Source organism: Marmota monax, unplaced genomic scaffold, assembly GCF_021218885.2.
Source record: "Marmota monax isolate L192 unplaced genomic scaffold, Marmota_monax_Labrador192_F-V1.1 WCK01_AAM20220418_F8-fsc00021, whole genome shotgun sequence".
NCBI classification, from domain to species: Eukaryota; Metazoa; Chordata; class Mammalia; order Rodentia; family Sciuridae; genus Marmota; species Marmota monax.
Window position 1 is genome coordinate 19,558,235 of NW_026695228.1, and position 19,131 is coordinate 19,577,365.

A 19,131-nucleotide genomic window follows, 5' to 3' on the forward strand; every position below is an offset into this window, starting at 1 on the left:
CATGTGTGAGCCCCTCTCTCCCTTTCCCCTCAAGGCTGAGATCTCTCAGGGACCCCAAGGTTGGCACAGAGATGACATGGCTGCAGCTGCATAAGCAGATCACGGAAGTGGGTGACCAGGTGTTCAGAGGCTCTAGCAGGCTCTAGGCTCCCCTCCCTGCCAGGACCCTGGGGATGGTTAGCCAGGCCCAAGCCCCCTCCCAGACCTCCCTGCAGGCTCCTCCAGCCATGACACATTGACATCTCCAGGCCGGAGGAGCCCCTGGGGTACATGTAGAGGGGTTGAGCCTGCTGGGTCATCCAGAGAGCCACCACTCCTGCTGGGACTCATGCCAGCACCTGAGGGCCTCAGCTTCTCCATAAAATTGGGGATGTGATCAGAACAGTGCCTGCTCCTCGGGTCACCATGGGATTGCCTGGTCACACACACGGAATGTGAGCAGTCATGATTCTGCAACTCCAGATTGAAGGTCCTGCCCAGGTCAGAGAGTCCGGGACCCTGGCCTTGGGCACCTCAGTCACCATGTGGCCATGGCATGGCCTGACCTCAGCTGGGTGGGGCTGCTGTGACCCCAGCTAAGGAAGTCCAGGGCGGCCTCTTTTGCTGCCGCCTGTCCTAGGCGCTCCCCCGCCAAGGCCCCTCCCTACCCACTGCAGCTCCAGGGCTCGGGCCAGGCACAGCTGGCTGAGGAGGCCAGGCCAGGGCGGCAGCTGCTACCGTGCTCAGCGGTCAGAGCCTCAAAGGCTCTGACGGCTCCAGAGTGACTCCGCACACACGTGTCACAGACACATCTGCTGGGGCACACGTGCCTGTTCCAGGTATGCCCCTGCCACATGTGGCCATGTGTGCCTCTGACATGTCCTGTCTGAACTGGTAGCCCCAACCTCTGTCCTTCAGTCCCCAGAGCTTGACATCATGAGTTGGAAATAAAGCATTTTTAATTGAGCACCTGCCCCAACCCCACCAAAGGGATTTCCAAGCACCAAACATGAGAATTGTTAATCTGCCCCCATCCCCAGAGCTTCCCCTGGAAAGGGGCCACAAGAAGCCCCTTCCTCACTTTTACTGGGTCCAGCCTGGATCCCCCACTGACATCCACAACAAGCCCCCTGGGCTTTATTTCAATAAATAATCCCAGAACAAAGCTTGGGGTGGGGGACCTTATAAAGCTCAGCAACAGGCAGAGAGGGCTTCTCGCCAAAGGGCAGACTATCTGAAATCAAGGTCAACACACATGTGAAAGTCAGAAACCGCTTTTGAGCAGGGAACAGTTTCCGCAGGCCTCAGTCTGGTGACTGGCTCTCGGGAGACTGGCTCCAACCCCTGTCAGAGCAAGCTTCACCTCAGGTCACACCGCGAAAACTGCCCACCTGCCTGACACTTCCACTGTTGGACACGTCTAGTTTTTTTCTTAACTCTAAATTCTGGTGGGGAAGGGAATGAGACCCCAAAAACCTGGAAAGGGGGCCTCTGGGGAAGAAGTGGGGTGAGAAGTCCCAGAACAAGGAGTCCAAAGCAAGGCAAGGAAGTGAGGTCGTGGGACAAGGTCACTGGCCCCTTTGGGTGCTGAAGGAACTGGTAGCCCTGCTCTGTGGCCTGGCTGCCTGACCCATCTCCCTGCGGATGTCACCAAGCGCTGCCGCTGGGGACTCCAGCAGCCTCTGGAAAAGGTTGGGCCGGGCTGGTGGTTCCCTGCACTGGAAGGTGATCGCTGTGCCGGCATCAGCCTTCATCTCCCTGGAAAAGCCATCAGAGGAGCCATCGAAGCAGCGGCCAATGGCGATCTCCTTAGCCAGCCTGGGGCTCTGGTCAGTGACGGTGTAGATGCCATAGTTGTGACCAAGAGGGTCCAGGGGGGCTAGCATGGAAAAGGCAGCCTGGTCCTCGGAGGGCACGGGTGGGGGGTGCCGAGCCAGGTAATCCTGGAGAAGCCCATTAACCTCCACCCGGCGGCAGCTGCCCTGGGGCGTGACAGTGACCAGCGTCCTGTCCACCTGACGCTGGTCAAACAGCATCCCACTGCACTTGAACTCCACGCAGGCTGCAGAGATGCCGGGTCGCTCAGGGTCTCGGACACTGCGGGCATCTCGCAGCCCATAGAGCTGGCCCTGGGTGTGCGGGTGGCTCCCCCCTGCGTTGTGGGCGCGGACCATGTACTCCTGCGGGCCTTGGATCTTCACCTTGAGGAAGCAGGCCCGGAATTCCTGTGGATTAGGCCACCAGGACAGGAGATCGCCGGTCCAGGAGGCTGGCGTGCCTTCCCGGAAGGGGACCACATTGTACTCGTACTTGTCGGCCTCCACTCGCGAGAAACGAAAGTGACTGGCGTTCACCGGAGCCTCCTGGCACTCCCGCAGGCTGCGCCACGGGTACACGGGGCCGTTGGCCTCGGAGGGGACGCCGGGTCTGGGTTTTGCGAGGTTGATGTGGAAGCCGCTGCGTTTGAGCGCCGGGTCGTCGTGGTCGGTCCGGCGGTAACCCAGCCTGTCCAGGTAGGGCTGCGTGACGCCCACTGCCGCCGCGCGCGGGCGAGGCCGGGAAGGCGCCGGCTCCAGCTCCTCGCCCCCCAGGGTGGCCGTGATAAAGGCCGTGTAAGCGTCGGGGCTGTCGGCGTCGCAGAAGGCGGGGAGACAGGCGCCATTGGGGCCGGTGACCACGCTGTCGAAGCGACCCCACGCGCGGGGGTTGGCGGAGAAGCCCGGGGCGGGCTCCAGGTTCACCAGCGTGACCACCACGCCCTCCACCTGCTCGCTGGGGGTGAACTTGTCGTTGACGTAGGCGCGCACCTTCACGAAGCAGCGGCGGCGCTCGGGCACGTCCAGGTTGAACAGGCGCCGCTCGCGGATCTCAGTGTTGCCCACCAGGAAGACGCGCTCCTCCCTGCGGACCCGGGCGGCCGAGGAGCCCTCGCGTTTGAAGCCGCTCTCCTCCTCCCACAAGCCGTTCTCGGGGTTCAGGGACCACAGCTTGAGGGCCTCCGTGTGGCCGGCCATGTGGATCTGGTCTGCGGCCACACGCACCGCCACAGGCCCAGTGTGCAGCTGCTCCGTGGAGCCCGGCGCGCGGAGGTCCACGGAGAACATGCCGTAGGTGCGCAGCGGGGCCAGCTCACCATCACTGTCCACGAAGCGCAGATCACTGGGGGCTGCAGCCGCCGAAGTGAGATCTCTGGGGTCCACGAACGTTACCCGGGCCTCCACCGTCCCAGTGTACGGTTTGCCATCTGCGTGGCGGAAGGATCCCGGCGGCAGGACCAGCTCCCCCAAGGGCGCCTCTTCCATATCCCCGAGCGGGATCGTGTTGCTCTGGCTGGCATCTAAGATGACTGGAGCTTTCTTCCGCATGGCCTTGACCTCGTGATACACGCCAGCACCTCGAGGGTCAAAAGGCAAGACCCGGACAGTATCCATGAACTCACCACTGGGGTCCACGAAAGTCACCACCAGCCGTTCGGTGGAGGGCGGCACTTCGATTGTGAAGTCGCCCTGGTAGGAGGTGAAGCCAATGGGTTCCTGGCCCAGCAGGATCCTGGCGAAGCGCAGGGGCTTTCCGGAGTCTGCGGTTACCACCCGGCCCCGGACCAGTCCCCGAGGAGGCAGACACTTCTGGCAGCCACACTCGGCCACCACCTTCACTGGGAGGACGTAGCTGGAGCAGTGTATCTCTCTGCTCTCTAGGCGGCGCACCGAGCAGCAGCGGGAGCCAGGGTCCCCACACCGGGGACTTGAGCCTGCAGAGCTGGGGCAGCGGGTGTCCGGACAGAGGCCTACATCCAGGTACGCAGGGCCGCTGCCTGGCTGGCTACAGTCATCTGGGAGCTTGATGAGGTGTTCTTGGGGTCGGGGGTCGCAGGCTGGCTGGCCTGGAGCTGGGGAACCCGAAATCGGCCAGGTCAAGGCAAGGGGCTAAGGTTTGTGGAGGCCACAGCTGGAGGCTACATTTGGAGTGAAGGGCTCAACCCAGGAGTGGGACACAAGCCTAAGGTGAGGACTGCGATTTGAGGGTCAGCCTGAGACCAGGATTAACCCAAGGTTGGTGTTTAGTTGGGGGCCAGGGTAGGACTCAATAAAGTCAGAGATCATTTGGATTTGGGGTTTCAATTGGGGTTGAGGCTTAGCTAGAGTAGGGGCTTGGTTCACTGGCTGGGCTTGCTCCCACCTAGGTCCAGGATGCTCACCAAGCACGATGAGCTGGGCAGCACCAGAGCGCACAGCTCCGGCCTCATTCCACGCCTTGCAATGGTAGATACCAGCCTGGTCTGGGCGCAGCCCTCGAAGCTCCAAGTGGGCCCCATACCCATGTTCTCGCCTGTCCAGCAGGGTCCCATTGTGAAACCTGGGTGGTAGGTGGACAACACCATGGGGACACTTGGGGTGAGGTGAAACTGTCCCCAGGAAGCAGGTCAGGGAGCCGCAGAGGGGTTGCCCCGGGGTCAGCCTCCTTGCTGGGGAGACGGGTTTGCTTAATTTCCATGGTAGCCTCTCTGCCATCTATTTGCTTCCTGGGCAAAGCTTCCTCAACTCTCCAGATGGGAAACCGAGGCCAGCATCCACTTCTAGAATGTCTTTGAGGTACCACATAATCATGGGAAATCCCATCCAACCCCAGAGCAGGACTAGAGCTACCTGAGCTTGGGCCAGAGACTCACCACAAGTATTTCTTGGGCATAGGGGTTCCTGAGGCTTTGCAGCAAAAGGTTACATTCTGGCCAGCCTCTCGCACTCTGGACTCAGGGTGCTTCACCAGGTAGGGCTTTCCTGGGGGCAAATGTGGCAAAGATCAGGACCCTGACCCACCACAGCTTCTCCCAGGGACCCTTCCCAAAAACAAAGCCCCCATACATTCCCTTCTCCCAGAGATTGACCTGCCTATACCTTCCCCAACAACTGTGTCACATCTTAATTCTTTCCCCCGGACTTCAAGTGCTCAGTGTGACCTAGAATAACTTTCCCAGTCCCTCAGTCCCCTTATGCTCTCTGTTGTGAAGGTACTTACGTAACTTATCAAGGACAATGGTGACCACAGCGAGGTTGGTGCCATTGGCCTGGGCCCGAGCCACACCTACAGAGAAGCCATCCATCTGGGCACTGACATTGGCCTGGTTACTGGCACAGAATCCAGGCACCCGGAAGGTTCCTTGGGTATCGCTGGTGGCTATAGTGCCAGGTCGGGCTCTCAGGGACACCCTGGCTCCTGACAGTGGTCGCCCAGATGGTGTAACCACCAAGCCCAGAAGGATGTGGTCAGGGCACCTGCAGAAGTCAGGGCTGCAACCTGGGGGGACACAAGGAGACAGCAGGGGCAGAGGCTTCCACACTCCCTCCTGTGGTCGTGGGGCTTTCCACTTACTCTATAGCCACACCTGGAGATTCCCCTGCCCCACATTATGCCCATCAGAGGTCACCATGGCTTGGCTTAAATTAGCCCCTTGTGTGAGGGGGAGATGGAACTGAGCCCACAGGGCTAGGTCAGGGAAAGGGAATTGGGATCTAGAGAGATTGGAAAGATGTCCTGGAGGAGGGGACAGAAAAGTTGACTCTCAAGGACGGAGAGGCCCCTTCCAGCAGGAGAAAACATATCTAAGCAGGGGCTGTCTTGGGGAGACAACATCTCTCCCCTTCCAAACCTACGGCTTCTCCATAAAATGGAAAATTCCACTGGAAACTTCAGGGCAGAGGCTCTGAAAGGGCAGAGCCAGGCAGGGTGGGGTGGGGACCCCACCATTGGCCACTGTGTGCCCCCACCCTGCGGCAGGCTCCTCCAGAGCAGTCCAGACGGTGTTTGTGGAGCCCAGGACCAAGCGGAATTTCCAGTCGCCTCCTGGCTGGCCCAGTGTCTGGCCCTGGGAGGGCCTAGGCACCATGTCTGCCAGGGTGTGAGCGCGTGTCTGCGTGGGCGTGGGCGTGGGGGGCGGGTGGAGGCTGTATATGCCACTCAGGAGCACCCCAAGTACAAGAAGCAACATTGGTCTGCCCGTGGGGATATCTGTACATTGGGCCATACACACAGGGAAAGTGACCCCTTAGCTCTGCCTGTGTCTGCTTGACACAAGCCCTGTGGCAGTCACCAGTGCTCCTTGGGCCCTGGAAGGAGAAGTTTCCACCTAGCCTGTGTTGGGGTCCTCGGTGCATGGTTGCTGCATCCCGGCTTCCTCCTCCTAAACCCTTCTCTCTAGTCCTTCAACTAGTTCCCCACCAAGCACGTCCCTCAACAGGCCCCGTCCCAACCTCTTTTCCTGACCCCGACCCTAACCGGACCCCCACGAAAAGACCACTACTCCATACCCGCCTTCCTACCTGGGCACGAAGGCCGCACACATTTTTGCGCCTCCAGGGAACGCCCTGGACACGCATCCTCAGCCGGGCCTGCGCAGCTGCGGTGGCGCAAGCGACGGCCCGGCCCACAGCTCCTAGAGCAGGGACTCCACGGACCCCACGCGCCCCAGGCGACCTCTGTGGAGAGCAAAGAGGAAGGTCAGACAGCTGCCCTTCCCAGGAACCGCGCCTCGCCTCGCCTGGTGACAATGTGGGGGCCAAAGGCCACCACCACTTCACACCCACCCACACTATATGCATTCTAGGGTGGGCACTCCTGCCTACGGTCCCCATCAGTGCTGGTCTGGCACGCCCTTTGAGGGCATTTATCCCTTTCGGATAAAGTCTCTGAGGTTAGCCCCGCTATTTCCTGTTCCTGAATACCTTTGGGGCTCAAGACACCTACAGAGCACGACAATTACAAATAAGCAAATGAGGGAAGGAAATGTGTTTCTCATGGTAAGGACAGGGGGATGATCTGCGGTGTTTCCTACCTGGGAACAACTGCTCCTAAGCCCCTCCCCTCACTAGTCCCCTCCTGGCCGTAGGGGTGCTCCTGGCCAGGGTGCGGCGACCTTCCTTGCTGTCTAGCCCGGTCCACACAGCCCCTTCCTCAGCACATTCTGGTCCCACCCACCTACGGTTGCCAGCTCCACCTACTCCAGGCCCCGCCCCACCCTGGACCCCGCCCTCACCGAGCGGGCAGCGGAAGCGCACGTGGTAGTTGGAACAGCGGCGACCGCGCGGCTGCTCGCGGTTGAGGCACCAGAAGCCGCGCGTGGGATTCAAGTGCACGCGCTCGCCGACCGCGGACGGCAGGGCCCAGTCGGTGGTGCGCGCCTCCAGCGCCAGCGGCCTCTGGCACACACGGGCAGGTCCGTAGTAGAAGCGAATGGCCGCCAAGCTCTCGAAGTCGCCGTCTCCTCCAGGATGGTCCACGTTGAACCAGGACGTCCACTCGCTTGCCTCTGCGAGCACCGCACGCTCTGAGATCCGGGTCGCAGCCTGTCGGCCCCCGTCAGTCGTACAAGGGCCTGACCTGCTGCTGGGCTCCCTTCACCCATTCTCCAGCCCGCCCACGACCGCGACCAGATTCAGGACCTTGTAAAGAACGATTGACCTCCACTTGCCCAGCCCCAGTGCTTGAGCTGGCTCATCTGGGCACGCTGAGATCTTGCTGCTGTTTGACCAGCCTCTTACTTAGACGGTAATTTAGGTCCCTTGGGACATCACTTCCAGGACCTGCTATGTCTAGGCACCAGGATGGTTCTGGAGCTTTCACTTAGTTTGCGTCCCCTCCTTTCATGACCCCACTAGCCCGAGTTCATGTAAGTCCGCAGCAGAGAGGGGACTCCAAACCAAGCTGACTCACCTTCCCAGTCCTCCAGGGCTGGTGAGGGCTGGCCAGGGTGCAGCGACCTTCCTTGCAGACCCCATGCAATTCCTGTGGGCTCCTCCCCGGGGGTGGCATCTGGAAGAGTTGGGGAAAGGAAGGACCATGATGGGGACCACTGTGACCCCCTCCCCTTGTGCAAGAGGGAGGCGGTGATCATTCTCATTTTACACGGTAGAAAACTGAGGCTCTGATAGGCCAGAAGCCAACCCTAGCCCTGTGGACTACAGCACACCCTCCTGCAAGAACCTCTCCATCACCAGCCCCAGACTCCTGCAGCGCTGTCCCTTTCTCTGGTCCAGCTTCAACTCCATATGAGCTGGGGAGTCTGTCCCACTCTGCTCCCCCATGCTCAGATCACCCCTTGTGTGTGCTAAGCAGCCACAAGTTTAGTCAAGTTCATTCGACTGTGACTCTATTCTCTTGTATGTATGCACTTTCATCAGGTCAATTGAAAGTTCCTCCCTCGGTCTACCCTTTCCATCCTTTTACTTGGGGCCCAATCTGTCCTTGGAATCCACCTTGTCTTCTCTGATCTTAAGAACATAACCTAGTCAGGGTGACAACCTAAGACAAGTCCCTTCCTCCTTGGAGCCTCAATCTCCTCTGAGAAATGGGCCCATCACCAGCCCCCATGGCAGGACATTCCAGAGATGGGGATTGTTTCTTTGGGTGGTGCGGGTGTGTGCAAGGGAGGAAATGTTTCTGACCCTTTGGTCTAGGAAAGGAGACCTGGTGATTCAGGGTCCAAAAACTGGGGCTGGGTGGGTCAGGCACCCCACCGTCTCTGGTCTCTGGAAACCAAAGAAACCTAAGGTTCACATCCACACTCCTGGCAAGTCCACTGTGCCTTCCTTCCAGGAGGGCAGGGAATAAGAGATCCTCTCCCCCCCACCACCCCGATGGTCCAGAGCTCCGTTTCCCCATCGCCCCCACTCCAAGGCTGGCAAAGGGGGCTTAAGCCCTGGGGAGGCACGTAGGTGCCTTGTTCTTTTTCCTAATGTAGCTGCACGCAAACCTGGCTGTCAAGTCTCCGGGAGCCTAGGGCTGGGGGCGTCTCACCTCGGGCACCCGCCAGGTGCGCTACGGCGACACAGAGACAGAGCAGTGGTAGCAGTGACGCCATCTCTAGGTCCGAGCCTCCGAGGGAGGGTCGGGGCTCCGCGGTGAGCTCCGATCCGACTCAGGCGGGTCTGGCGGCCGCTGGGATTCAACATAGGGGCGGGACACAACGCAAGCCCCGCCCCTTGCAGGCCAGGCCACGCCCCCGGCCCTGTGTGACTGCGGCTCAAGTAACCACTTCTGCGTCTTCCCACCCCTTTGCCTTCTCCCTCAGGCCGGCGTGTGTTAGTTTCCTCGTCGCTGGCTGGACCTCCTTTCCACCCTTTATCCTCCAAGTTGGGTCCCAAGCTGCCTGCGCCAAATACCACTTGGAATCGAACCTGAAGCTCCCCGGACCTACGTGTTTTAGGCGGCTGGAAGTCCTCCACCACGTCTAACTTCGATCCTATCCGTTTCAGGCTACCCTGAGCGTCTGGGAGTCCTAACCCTGAACCCACCCTCCATTTTTCGGGTTGGAGCTTTTTGGGGAAGGCGGCGGGAAGTTCCACACTACAGCTCCCCTCCAGATCTCCCGCCGTTGGGCCTCCCCACGGGACAGGTGGGAAGACCCTCCTCGATCTGCCCCACCCCCTACCCTTGTGGCGACCCGGCGCACAGAGGAGGCGGAGCGAGGTGGTGGTGGGAGATCTGTTTATTGGTGCAGGCCCAGGAGGCGCGGGCGCGGTGGCCGGTCAGAGGGCCGCGACGCAGTCGGTGCCTGTGTAACCCGGCAGGCGCAGGGCGAACTTGCGGCGCACGTCGTCGGGCACGAACCGGCCGGCCACGAAGTGGTGGCGCCCTGAGAAGCGGCCGGCGCAGCGCTTGGGCGCTGCGAGCGACACCAGCACATCTGGCCGCAGCCCGTCTTCAGCGTCGCCGCCGGTCTCCGCGTCCCAGCCTAAGGGAGGAGGGGGCGAGCAGGGAGGATCCGGAGCTGGAAGGGTCGTCCGCCCTCAGACTAGAATCCTGTCCTTGTCTCCCCTCCCCCGCCACCGAGCCTCTGCCCTCAGGCCGCAGTCTCGCTCCCCCCACACCTGCTTCCTCTGCAGACCCAGCTTCTCTCTCTGACACGTGGCTCTTGGTCAACCTGCCCACCCATAGAACCGAGCCTCCACCCTCAGACCAGTCTCTCTCCTTCAGGTGTTTCCTGCCCGCCTCGGACCAGAGCCTTTGCCCCCACACTTTTTTGGTCCTGCTGCCATTCTGCTATTCCTCCACCCTCCTCCACCCACCCTCTACCTTCAGACTGCATCATTTCCACCTGCCGTCCTTCCCCAATTATCCCTGTGCCTCTGCCTTGGGACCTGGTTGGTACCTATCTGCATATCTGCCTCCCCACAATCCTGAGCCTCTGGACTACAGCCTCTTCCCACCCAGACCTCCAGCCAGACACCAGCGCGGGTCTCCACCCTCAGGCAAGCCTCCCCCATCAGACCTTTCTCCTTGCTCAGTTTCTTGTCTCCAGCAGAGCACACCCATCTCCCCACCAGACTTGAACCTTCATCCTTCCCACTCCGACTTGAACACTCCTCCCCTGATCTAAGATCTCTGCCTTTGCCCTCACACCAGATCCTGTTATTTGACTTGGCAAGGCTACAGCCTCTGTCTTTTTTTCTTCTGTGCTGGGGATTGAATGCAGGGCTTTGCTCTGTGAGGCAAGCGCTCTATTACTGAGCGACATGCCCAACCCAGCCACCATCTTGTCATCTCTTGAATGAGCATCCACCTTCAGTCTAGAGGCCTTGCCTTCTCTCTTGCCTCTGACCTGAATCCGGGGCCACTAACTAGAAGTCCCTGGTTCCTCCCTCTGACTATAATGCTTCCTTCTCTGACCCTAGCCTCCACTGGCAGACTAAAGGCCCCTAACATCACTTTGACCTATCAGAGCCAATCTCTCTGTCCTAGGCTACCTGTTCAAACAGGAGCCTGCAGCCCAGATGGCCCCCTTCCTCCCTCAGCCCCCCCTCCTCTGTGCACCGGGCTGGGATGGCTCTGGAATCCTGAAAGCCAGAGGACATCCCCCAGAGTCCAGCCACCCCCATGGAGGGTCCTGCGGCCAGCGGCTGTTTATTCCGTCTGCCTGTCGCCTAATGGTTCCAACAGGCATGGGGTGGCGGCCAGGGCAGGCGTGGCTTTGCTGGGTGAGCTCACGTCTACCCAGGCAACTGGGCCAGGGGTGGGCAGCGGGCACACGGGGCTGGGCACGGGGGGAGGAGGGGATCCAAGGTCACCTGGGGTGGCACACTTCATCCTCTCCATCATTGGGATGGGTGTGACCCTTGGCCTCAGCCAGAGACCACACAGCATCCACTCTGGGGAAACTGAGGCTCAGATTGGGCATGCAAGCTGGGGCCACCAGGAGCCAGAGTACAGGGGCCTCCACCCAAGCCCCCCGGGTCCCACTGTGCCCACTTTGCTCAGCATGCCTGAGGGAATGTCCAGGCTCACGAGGGGGATGGACAGCAGCTTTAGTGTGGCCAGTGCACGGGTGCAGGGGCCCCCGACCTCGCTTGGCTCCACACCAGGACCCAGCACAGCGTCCACTACCAGCCCATAGGCGTCATTAATGAGCTGCACCTGGGAAGAGAGGTGAGGTCAGGGGTGGCCCTGGGGCCCCATCCTCCACCTCTGCCCACACTGGTCACCCAGTGCTGACCTCCGTAGGCAAGTAGGAGAGGAAGGGGATATCCATCTTCTCGCACTGTGTGGTGAGGTCCTGGTGCAGCAGGTCCAGTGAGCGTGTGGGGTAGAAGATGGTAGGTTCGTACTCCTGGAGGGGGGACAAGGGGTCAACACTGGGGGTCCTCTCAGGTATCCACATCAGACCTCACCTCGGGCAAGTATGGCATATTCTGAAACTTGTCCTGCGACCAAGTTCCTTGGGGACTCTTTTCAAGAGAAGGAAGCAATTTCTGCAGGGTGAAGGTGGGGTGACCTTGGGAGGCCAAGGGGTTCCTTGCTACTCACAAACACCCGCAGGTGCCGGGCACAGACCAGCCCCACTGCCCCGTTCTGCTCCGGGCCACACACCACCAACACTGTCCTCTGCTTCCTGGAGAGAGCAGGCAAAGGGAACACCTGGCAGGGGACACAGCGAAGCAAGACACTCGTGATTCCTCTTTGTACAAGTGGGGAAACTGATGCTGGGAGTAGGGGAGGGTCAGGGCTGGGGCCTGAAGGCAACAGGATTCAACAGAAAGAGGTGTTCTGCTGGGAAGCGGGCCTCCAGCTCCGCCCAAGGCCTGCGCCCCAGCGCCCAAAGGCAGTGCGGTTTGTTTTTTCCTTGCCCCAGTCACAGACATTCCTCCACCTTTTTCCACCGCAGTGGCTGCCCTTCCCCCCGCCCATGTTTCCAGGGCTAAGCTCCTCCTGGAGGCCCCAGAGTGGGGGAGAAGGGGAGAAGGAGGGGGACTTCTCAACCCCTGCCTGCCTTGATAACTCTCTCCATCTTTCTCTGTGTCTCTCAGACTGTCTCTGTCTCTACTCATCTCTTTCCTTTGAGTCTTTCTGTCTTTCACTTTCTTTTTTTTTAATATTTATTTTTTAGTTTTAGGTGAACACAATATTTTATTTTATTTTTATGTGGTGTTGAGAATCGAACCCAGTGCCTCACGCATGCCAGGCAGACACACTACCACTTGAGCCACATCCCCAGCCCGCTGTCTTTCACTTTCTGTGTATCTCCCCTCTGTGCCTGTCTTCCCCTTTCTGTGTTTGTCTCTCTGTATCTCTCAGATCCTGTGTCCTTGTCGGACTCTTTCCCTCAGGTGCCCCCGTGTCTATCTGTCGGTGTGTGCATCTCTTTCTTCTTCCTTATTTATTTTTTTTTTAGTTACAGATGAACACAATTTCCTTATTTATTTATTTTTATGTGAGGCTGAGGATCGAATCCAGTGCCTCATGCATGCAAGGCAAGTGCTCCACCACTGAGCGACAGCCCCAGCCCAGCATCTCTTTCTTTTTAACAGTTGCTAAGGGCCCTGGTGTCTGATTCCCAGCCTTGCTCTGATTCTCTGTGGCCCGGCCCCTTCTCTCCCAGCCTCAGTTTTGCCTCTATCAAATGCAATCAACAGCCAGGTGGTGCTGCATATTTGTAACCCCAGCTACTGACCGAGGCAGGAGGATGGCAAGTTCAAGGCCAGCCTCAGCAACTTAGTGAGACCCTGTCTCAAAATAAAATAAAAAGGTCTGGGGATGTAGTTTAGTAGTAGAGCACTTGCCTAGCATGTGAAAGTCCCTGGGTTCCACCCCAGCACTGGAAAAAACAAAAGACACAAAGAAAGACAACAAACAATGGCACTGGCCTGAAAGGCACATGGAGTATCTGGGCCAGGCTCCAGGGGCCTATGCAGTCTAAGCTCCGACTGCACAGGGGAGATTATTCTCTTCCCCGAGGTCTCAGTGTGATCTCGACCCATCATGAAAGTGCTATGACTTCCACCATTCTGGGCTGAGCCCAAGTCTGGAGGGTGAGGACATCCTTCTGGCTAGGACTAAGGGACTTTGGAAGAATGAAGGACTTCCAGTGCAAAAACCGGGACAGTCTGGTCACCAAGCACAAGGCGTTTATTGCACGGGGTGTCCTTTCATGGCTTTCATCCTCATTGATTTCCTTCTCCCTTGGATACTTCACCCAGGATATTTCATTTGGAAAAACATGTAAGTAAAACAACAAAAGTTCCATCAACATAAAGATACTGAGTTTTTAAGAAAAGTATCCAGGGGCTGGGGGTGTGGCTCAAGCGGTAGCATGTGCGGCCCAGGTTCGATCCTCAGCACCACATACAAACAAAGATGTTGTGTCTGCCAAAAACTATTCTCTCTCTCTCTCTCTCTCTCTCAAAAAGAAAAAGAAAAAAAAAAAGAAAAGTATCCAGTGGTAAGAAAAAGATGAAGAAGAAAAACAGGAAGGAAAAAGGGGAGGGGGGAGGGGTAGAGTTGGGAGGAGTAGAAGGAGGGAGGGAAACTGCCAGACCCTGGCTTTGTTGTGGAGCCCTTCCCCAAGGCATTTGCATTTATGGACTGATTTGTCAGGAGGATTCATTACTCCTTTTTGGAAGAAGCTGAGGCCCAGCTTGGTGGGCCGCACAGCAAGCACCCAGTACCTTTATTGCTTTCTCTCTCCTGTCATCTTGTAATGAATTCCAGCTCTTCTTCCAACCCTTGGGCAGGCACTGGCCTGCCTCTGGGCCTCAGTTTCCCTATCATCAGCACGGGGTTGTTTGGGGTGCTCAAGTTGTAGGAGGGTGGCATTTCCCACGTTCACAGAAGCAGGCAGCTAAGATATGCAGTAGTTCCTAGGGTCTGCACCTCAAGAGCCCCGCACCATCCAAGAAATAGCCTCCACGTCTCTGGGAACCCTTGCCTCTGCCCTGACCGTCTCTGCCGCCAAACCCAGCCTGAGGCCCCCAACTATGGCAGGAGGAACTCAGACAGTGATGGAGAGTGAAGGACTTTGACGGTGGAGATGGATTGACTTAAGGCAGTGAGAATCACTGAGCAAGCTCCAAGATGTTGTTGGAGTGGGTGGAGTGGACTGGGGACACCCTAAGTCTCAGGTCTTTTCTGGCCTGGAACAGGGCTGTTTCCCCGTCTCAATGTTGGGATGGAGTAGCCTCAAGCAAAGAGAGGATTCTTTAAGTCTGGACCATCCTGGTCACAGGGTTAATGTGCTAGACCTTAGCTCTGCTGGATCAGGTTGGGGTCAGTCAAGAGGTCAGGCAGTCGGGGGTCAAGTACCTTGGTCACAGCCACGGCACTAGCATGCCCGCACAACTCCACTAGCTGCTGCCGCCCAAAGCGATAATCCTCCAGCAGCTCCCGCTCCAGGGCAGCTGCCTCCGCCGTGCTGGGGGTCAGAAAATGGGGAGAGAAGCTCAGAGACACAAAGAAACACAATAGACCCATAGAAACTCAGATGGAGCCAGAAATGTTCCACAAATGTTAAGGGGTATGTCCCCTATCCTCCAGTAGCTTCTGCAGCTCTGAATTGCAGATCCTCCCTCATCCTCAGTTGCCCCGGGTGAATAGCAACCATTAGGAGGTTGGAGACAATTTTGAGGAGCGCACCCTCTGGTGGTCGAAGGGGTGCATGGCAGCCAATGGTGGTTCTGTTGCCGCCAAACCCAGCCAGAGGCCCCCAACTATGGCAGGAGGAACTCAGTGATGGAGAGCGAAGGACTTTGATGGGGGAGATGGATTGACTTCAGGCAGTGAGAATCACTGAGCAAGCTCCAAGATGTTGGAGTGGGTGGAGTGGACTGGGGACACCTGAGGAAGGTGGGTTTTGAAGGCTGCTGAGGAATTTGATGGCTCACTCCAGGAGGTGAATGTGGGACATGTGGTTTTATTTTTATTTTTTTAATATTTTTTCCCTTAGTTGTTGATAGATCTTTTATTTATACGTGGTGCTGAGAATAGAACCCAGTGCCTCACACATGCAAAGCAAGTAGGCTACTGTTGAACCACAGTCCTAGCCCAAGGGACAAGTGATTTTATAAGACGCTTTGGTGACCCTCTTCAGGGACAATGATAAAATTTAAGTATATGTGGCCAAAGAGATGGGACCACCTGGCTTGGAGTGAAGCTCTGTCACCCACTTTGCTGAGTGACTGCTGGGGTCCATCTCCACTCTTGGCAAACTTGAAGGCAGAGGGACTTTATAATTTATGGGGTCCTGTGCAAAATGAAAACAGGGTGTCCTTGTTTGAAAAATTATTAGGAATGGTAGGTGTTGAAGCTGAGCATTGTGACACATGCCTGTAATTACAGTGACTCAGGAGGCTGAGGCAGGAGGATCAAAAGTTCAAGGCCAGTCTCAGCAATTTAGCATGGCTCTATGTAGAAATAAAAAGGGCTGAGGGAGGGGGCATCTGTTGACCTAGCTGTGTGTGGTGACTCACACTTATAATCCCAGGGGCTTGGGAGGCTGAAGCAGGAGGATTTCGAGTTCAAAGCCAGCCTCAGCAAAAGCAAGATACTAAGCAATTCAGTGAGACCCTGTATATAAATAAAATACAAAATGGGGCTGGGAATGGGGCTCATGGTCAAGTGCCCCTGAGTTCAATCCCCAGTACCTAAATAAATAAAATGTTGAGTTCTTCTAAGTGCAGAGACCAACCCAGCCCTTGCTTAGGGGTTTCCAAGGAGCACAGGCTTGGTGGCTGGGGAGAGGGAGAGCTGACATAGAAGATGTTCCTCACTCCAGGATCAGGGGTTAGTCCACAGAGCAGGGACTAAAACTTGATGCCAGCATCCCCCAAGTAAGCCCCCTTCCCTTCCTGCTGGGGATCAGCAATACCCCCCCATTCACCATGGTCGGCAGAATGTGGAAGGGCAGAAAGGATGGCGGTGGGAAGGGGCTCCCTGGAGGAGGTGTGGAGTATGGTGGGAGGTAATCCAGGTAGCAAGAACAGCAAGGGCCAAGGGCCAAGGCTTTGTGGTGGGAACAAGTCTAGCATGCTTGAGAGCAGAAGCAGAGTGAGAACAAAGAAAGGGAGGGAGGGGAAAGGCAGGCAGGGACTCAATGCCTGAGAAATGTGGTCAGGAAGACACTTCAGAGGGTCTGTGAAGATGAGGAGATGAAGACTCAGGTAAGGGAAGTCTTGTATCTGGGCTGATACAGAGAGAAGTTAAGGGCCCGGGCTGGGGTTGTGGCTCAGTGTTAAGAGTGCTTGCCTAGCATGTGTGAGGCACTGGGTTCAGTTCTCAGCACCACATATAAATATCCATTGACAACTAAAGAAAAAAATTTTTAAAAGTTAAGGATCGGCAGGGAAAAGGTACCAGATGAGCAGGTGGTCCAGCTCCTAGGTAAGCACATCCGAGATGGTGTGTTCAAGTCCAGGTTGAGGACTCTGGCAGGTTGGGAACATGGCTCATTCTCCCATCTTTTTTTTTTTTTTTTTATACCAGGAATTGAACCCAGGGGCACTTGACCACTGAGCTACATCTCCAGCCCTTTTTTGTATTTTATTTTGAGACAGGGTCTCACTGAATTGCTTAGAGCCTCCCTAAGTTGCTGAGGCTGGCTTTAAACTCATGATCCTTCTGCTTCAGCCTCCCAAGCTGAGGAGGGATTACAGGTGTGTGCCACTGTGCCTGGCTCCCCCATCTTCATCTTGTGACAACTCCAGCTGCTGCCCCAATAGATCAGGGAAGGAAGTAGAGGATGGAGGGAACACCCATTTCTCCTTTCCTTCTGTCCCAAAGTTTGGATTTCTGGCAGTCACCTGGGACTTTTCTTCCTACCTGGACTAGAGTGTTAATGGGGTAGGAATCTTGGGATGGGGGACAGTAGCAGTTCTGCAAGGTAAGCATGAGATTAGAGCTCAGTGGGAGGGAGGAATCCGGGCCAGTCATCTGCTAATGAGGTATTCAGAAGGGCTCAGTGTGAGGAACTCTTTTGCTTCCTCAGCCTCAGTCCCCAGACAGGGGCTGCAACCTTCGATTTCCTTGCCAGACCCAGAAGGGCTGAAATGAACTGAATCCAAAGGGAACTGGGCCTGACATTCCCAAAATGCTTCCAGGAAGAGCAAGAAGCCCTTAGGCCAAGGTACCCCTACTGGTACCCTAGCTCTCTGGGATTCATCTGCTTCTCTCCACCCTCACACCTCTGCTATTAATACTTACCTGGCCTTCTGCATACAGCAGTCTCATGCCCCCTTGAACTCTTCTTCAGCACCAGCTGCAGGGACTTTGAATGCTTGAACACCAGATCACATCACCTCCATCATAAAACCTGTCTATGGATCTCCAGTGCTCAGAGAATATTCAAATTTCTCATGGTGCCTACAAGCACTGTGTTACGCCTCCAACCTATTGCCTCTATTCTCCCATGTCCACCCACTCCAAGGAGCCCCATCTCTTCTCAGTTTGAGACCCCCACAGCAGGTGAAGCCACAGCTCTAGCTCCTCCAACTCACTTCTGAATCTGGATATCAGTCTGTCTCTGGACAATATCTGCCCTGAGCAGAGGCACAGGGTGGACAGTGGGCTAAGGGCTGCTGAATCTGGTTCACAGCAAGGTGTAATACTCCACCTGGAGTCCTACATCACAAGGTTCAGAGGACACAGATCTTGACCAGCCCCAGGGCAAATGGCCTATGCATTCAAATTCTCAAAATCTGCACTGGCCTTGGCTCAGGGAGCAAATTCCCTCCCCAAGCCTTGGTTTCCTCCTCTGGACAAGAAAGCCCGGTGGGTGGATCACCAAGATGTGCAAGAACCTGTGAGCTCAAGTCGGTTCTTCCAAGCTGGGGAATCGGATCCTGGGACTCCATGGTCCCTGACAGAGGGTCAGAGAAGGAAAGCCCTGGTTAGGCTGGGGTTGGCAGAGTGACTAGAGGTGCTGATGAATAATTCATGAGGGGAAGGCCTGCCTCGGATGCAGTTTCCCTGGCAACACAGCTTCGGAGGCGTCAGAAGCACAGGCAGGCTGTCTTTCCAGTCAGATGCGGGATGGGCCTCTGGTCCTCCGGCTGCAACCCAGCCATATCCCTGCGTCCAGTCCTTCATCCCTGTTGTTTCTGCGTCTATCTCCACCGCCCCCATCCCGGCCTCACTCCTGCCTTCAGTACCAGGGACTCCCCATTGTAGCCTTATCCCTTTCTCTGATGTCACTGACCTGTTTGGACCATACTTTTGCCTCAGTTCCACCCATTCTCGCCCCGGCCATGCCCATCGCCATTCCCTCTCCCTGGCTGACCTGAGGAAACTCCGCTCCTCAGGCGTCTCCGCCGGGTCTGGACCCACCGCACTGCTCATGGCCAAGGTGTGCGGGTGTGCGCAGCTCGGTCTCTTGGTCGCCACTGTCATTTAAGCACATCCCTGGCGGGAGAGTCCACCCCCTCCCTCGCCCCTCCAACACACCCGCCAATCAGGAGGCACCGCGAAGGCGCTGCGCGTGACTATTGGTCAGAGCAGGCATGACTTAACCCTTCTGTGTCAGAAGGGGAGCCTCTGAGCTGAGCCAGAGGAAGTTCAGGCTGGGATAGTGGCAAGTAAACTAAGTCTGGAGAGGCTGTGGGATCCTGGGCTGGACAAGGGCACTCCCCACCCACTGGTGAGCCCACCCCCCCGCGAAGACGGGAGGACGACTCAAACCTGACTCGGGGCTCACAGACAAGAAGGGCAGGGGCTGCTGACAGGGTTTCAGCGGGTGCAGGAAAGCTTAGCAGAAGACAGGTGGATCTGGGGACATCCCTGGGTATGTTTAGAGGTTATCAAGGGTCACATCTGCAGAATTCCCCATGCCACGTGATCCGGTGGTGCCACCCGCCCCCCTTCCCCACTACATCCTCCCCCCACACCCCCCCGCAGTGC

At 57.1% G+C, this 19,131-nt stretch overlaps 2 protein-coding genes across 6 annotated transcripts; both read right to left on the reverse strand.

The window, feature by feature from the left end:
• Positions 1 to 931: 931 nt before the first annotated feature.
• Cilp2 (cartilage intermediate layer protein 2) lies at positions 932 to 8,890 on the reverse strand. The gene is made up of 8 exons (XM_046437701.2): positions 8,770 to 8,890; positions 7,687 to 7,785; positions 7,010 to 7,282; positions 6,297 to 6,452; positions 4,996 to 5,274; positions 4,649 to 4,757; positions 4,178 to 4,335; positions 932 to 3,868 (listed from the first exon to the last, which is right to left on the reverse strand). Exons 1-8 carry the CDS (start codon positions 8,831 to 8,833, stop codon positions 1,548 to 1,550), a joined length of 3,459 nt encoding a protein of 1,152 aa, XP_046293657.1. The 5' UTR covers positions 8,834 to 8,890; the 3' UTR covers positions 932 to 1,547.
• A 552-nt stretch (positions 8,891 to 9,442) lies between these two features.
• On the reverse strand, positions 9,443 to 19,074 carry Yjefn3 (YjeF N-terminal domain containing 3). Of its 5 annotated transcripts, XM_046436791.2 has the most exons (7): positions 18,913 to 19,074; positions 18,515 to 18,617; positions 14,548 to 14,656; positions 11,776 to 11,886; positions 11,465 to 11,578; positions 11,235 to 11,385; positions 9,443 to 9,706 (listed from the first exon to the last, which is right to left on the reverse strand). In XM_046436791.2, the coding sequence occupies exons 2-7, from the start codon at positions 18,571 to 18,573 to the stop codon at positions 9,501 to 9,503; spliced, it is 750 nt and encodes a 249-aa protein (XP_046292747.1). In that variant the 5' UTR covers positions 18,574 to 18,617; positions 18,913 to 19,074; the 3' UTR covers positions 9,443 to 9,500. The 5 variants fall into 5 exon arrangements, with proteins under 5 accessions (XP_046292747.1, XP_058432519.1, XP_046292746.1 ...); XM_058576536.1 differs by lacking the exon at positions 18,913 to 19,074 and having other exon boundaries at positions 11,465 to 11,524; positions 18,515 to 18,864; XM_046436790.2 differs by lacking the exon at positions 18,913 to 19,074 and having other exon boundaries at positions 18,515 to 18,862.
• Positions 19,075 to 19,131: the final 57 nt, after the last annotated feature.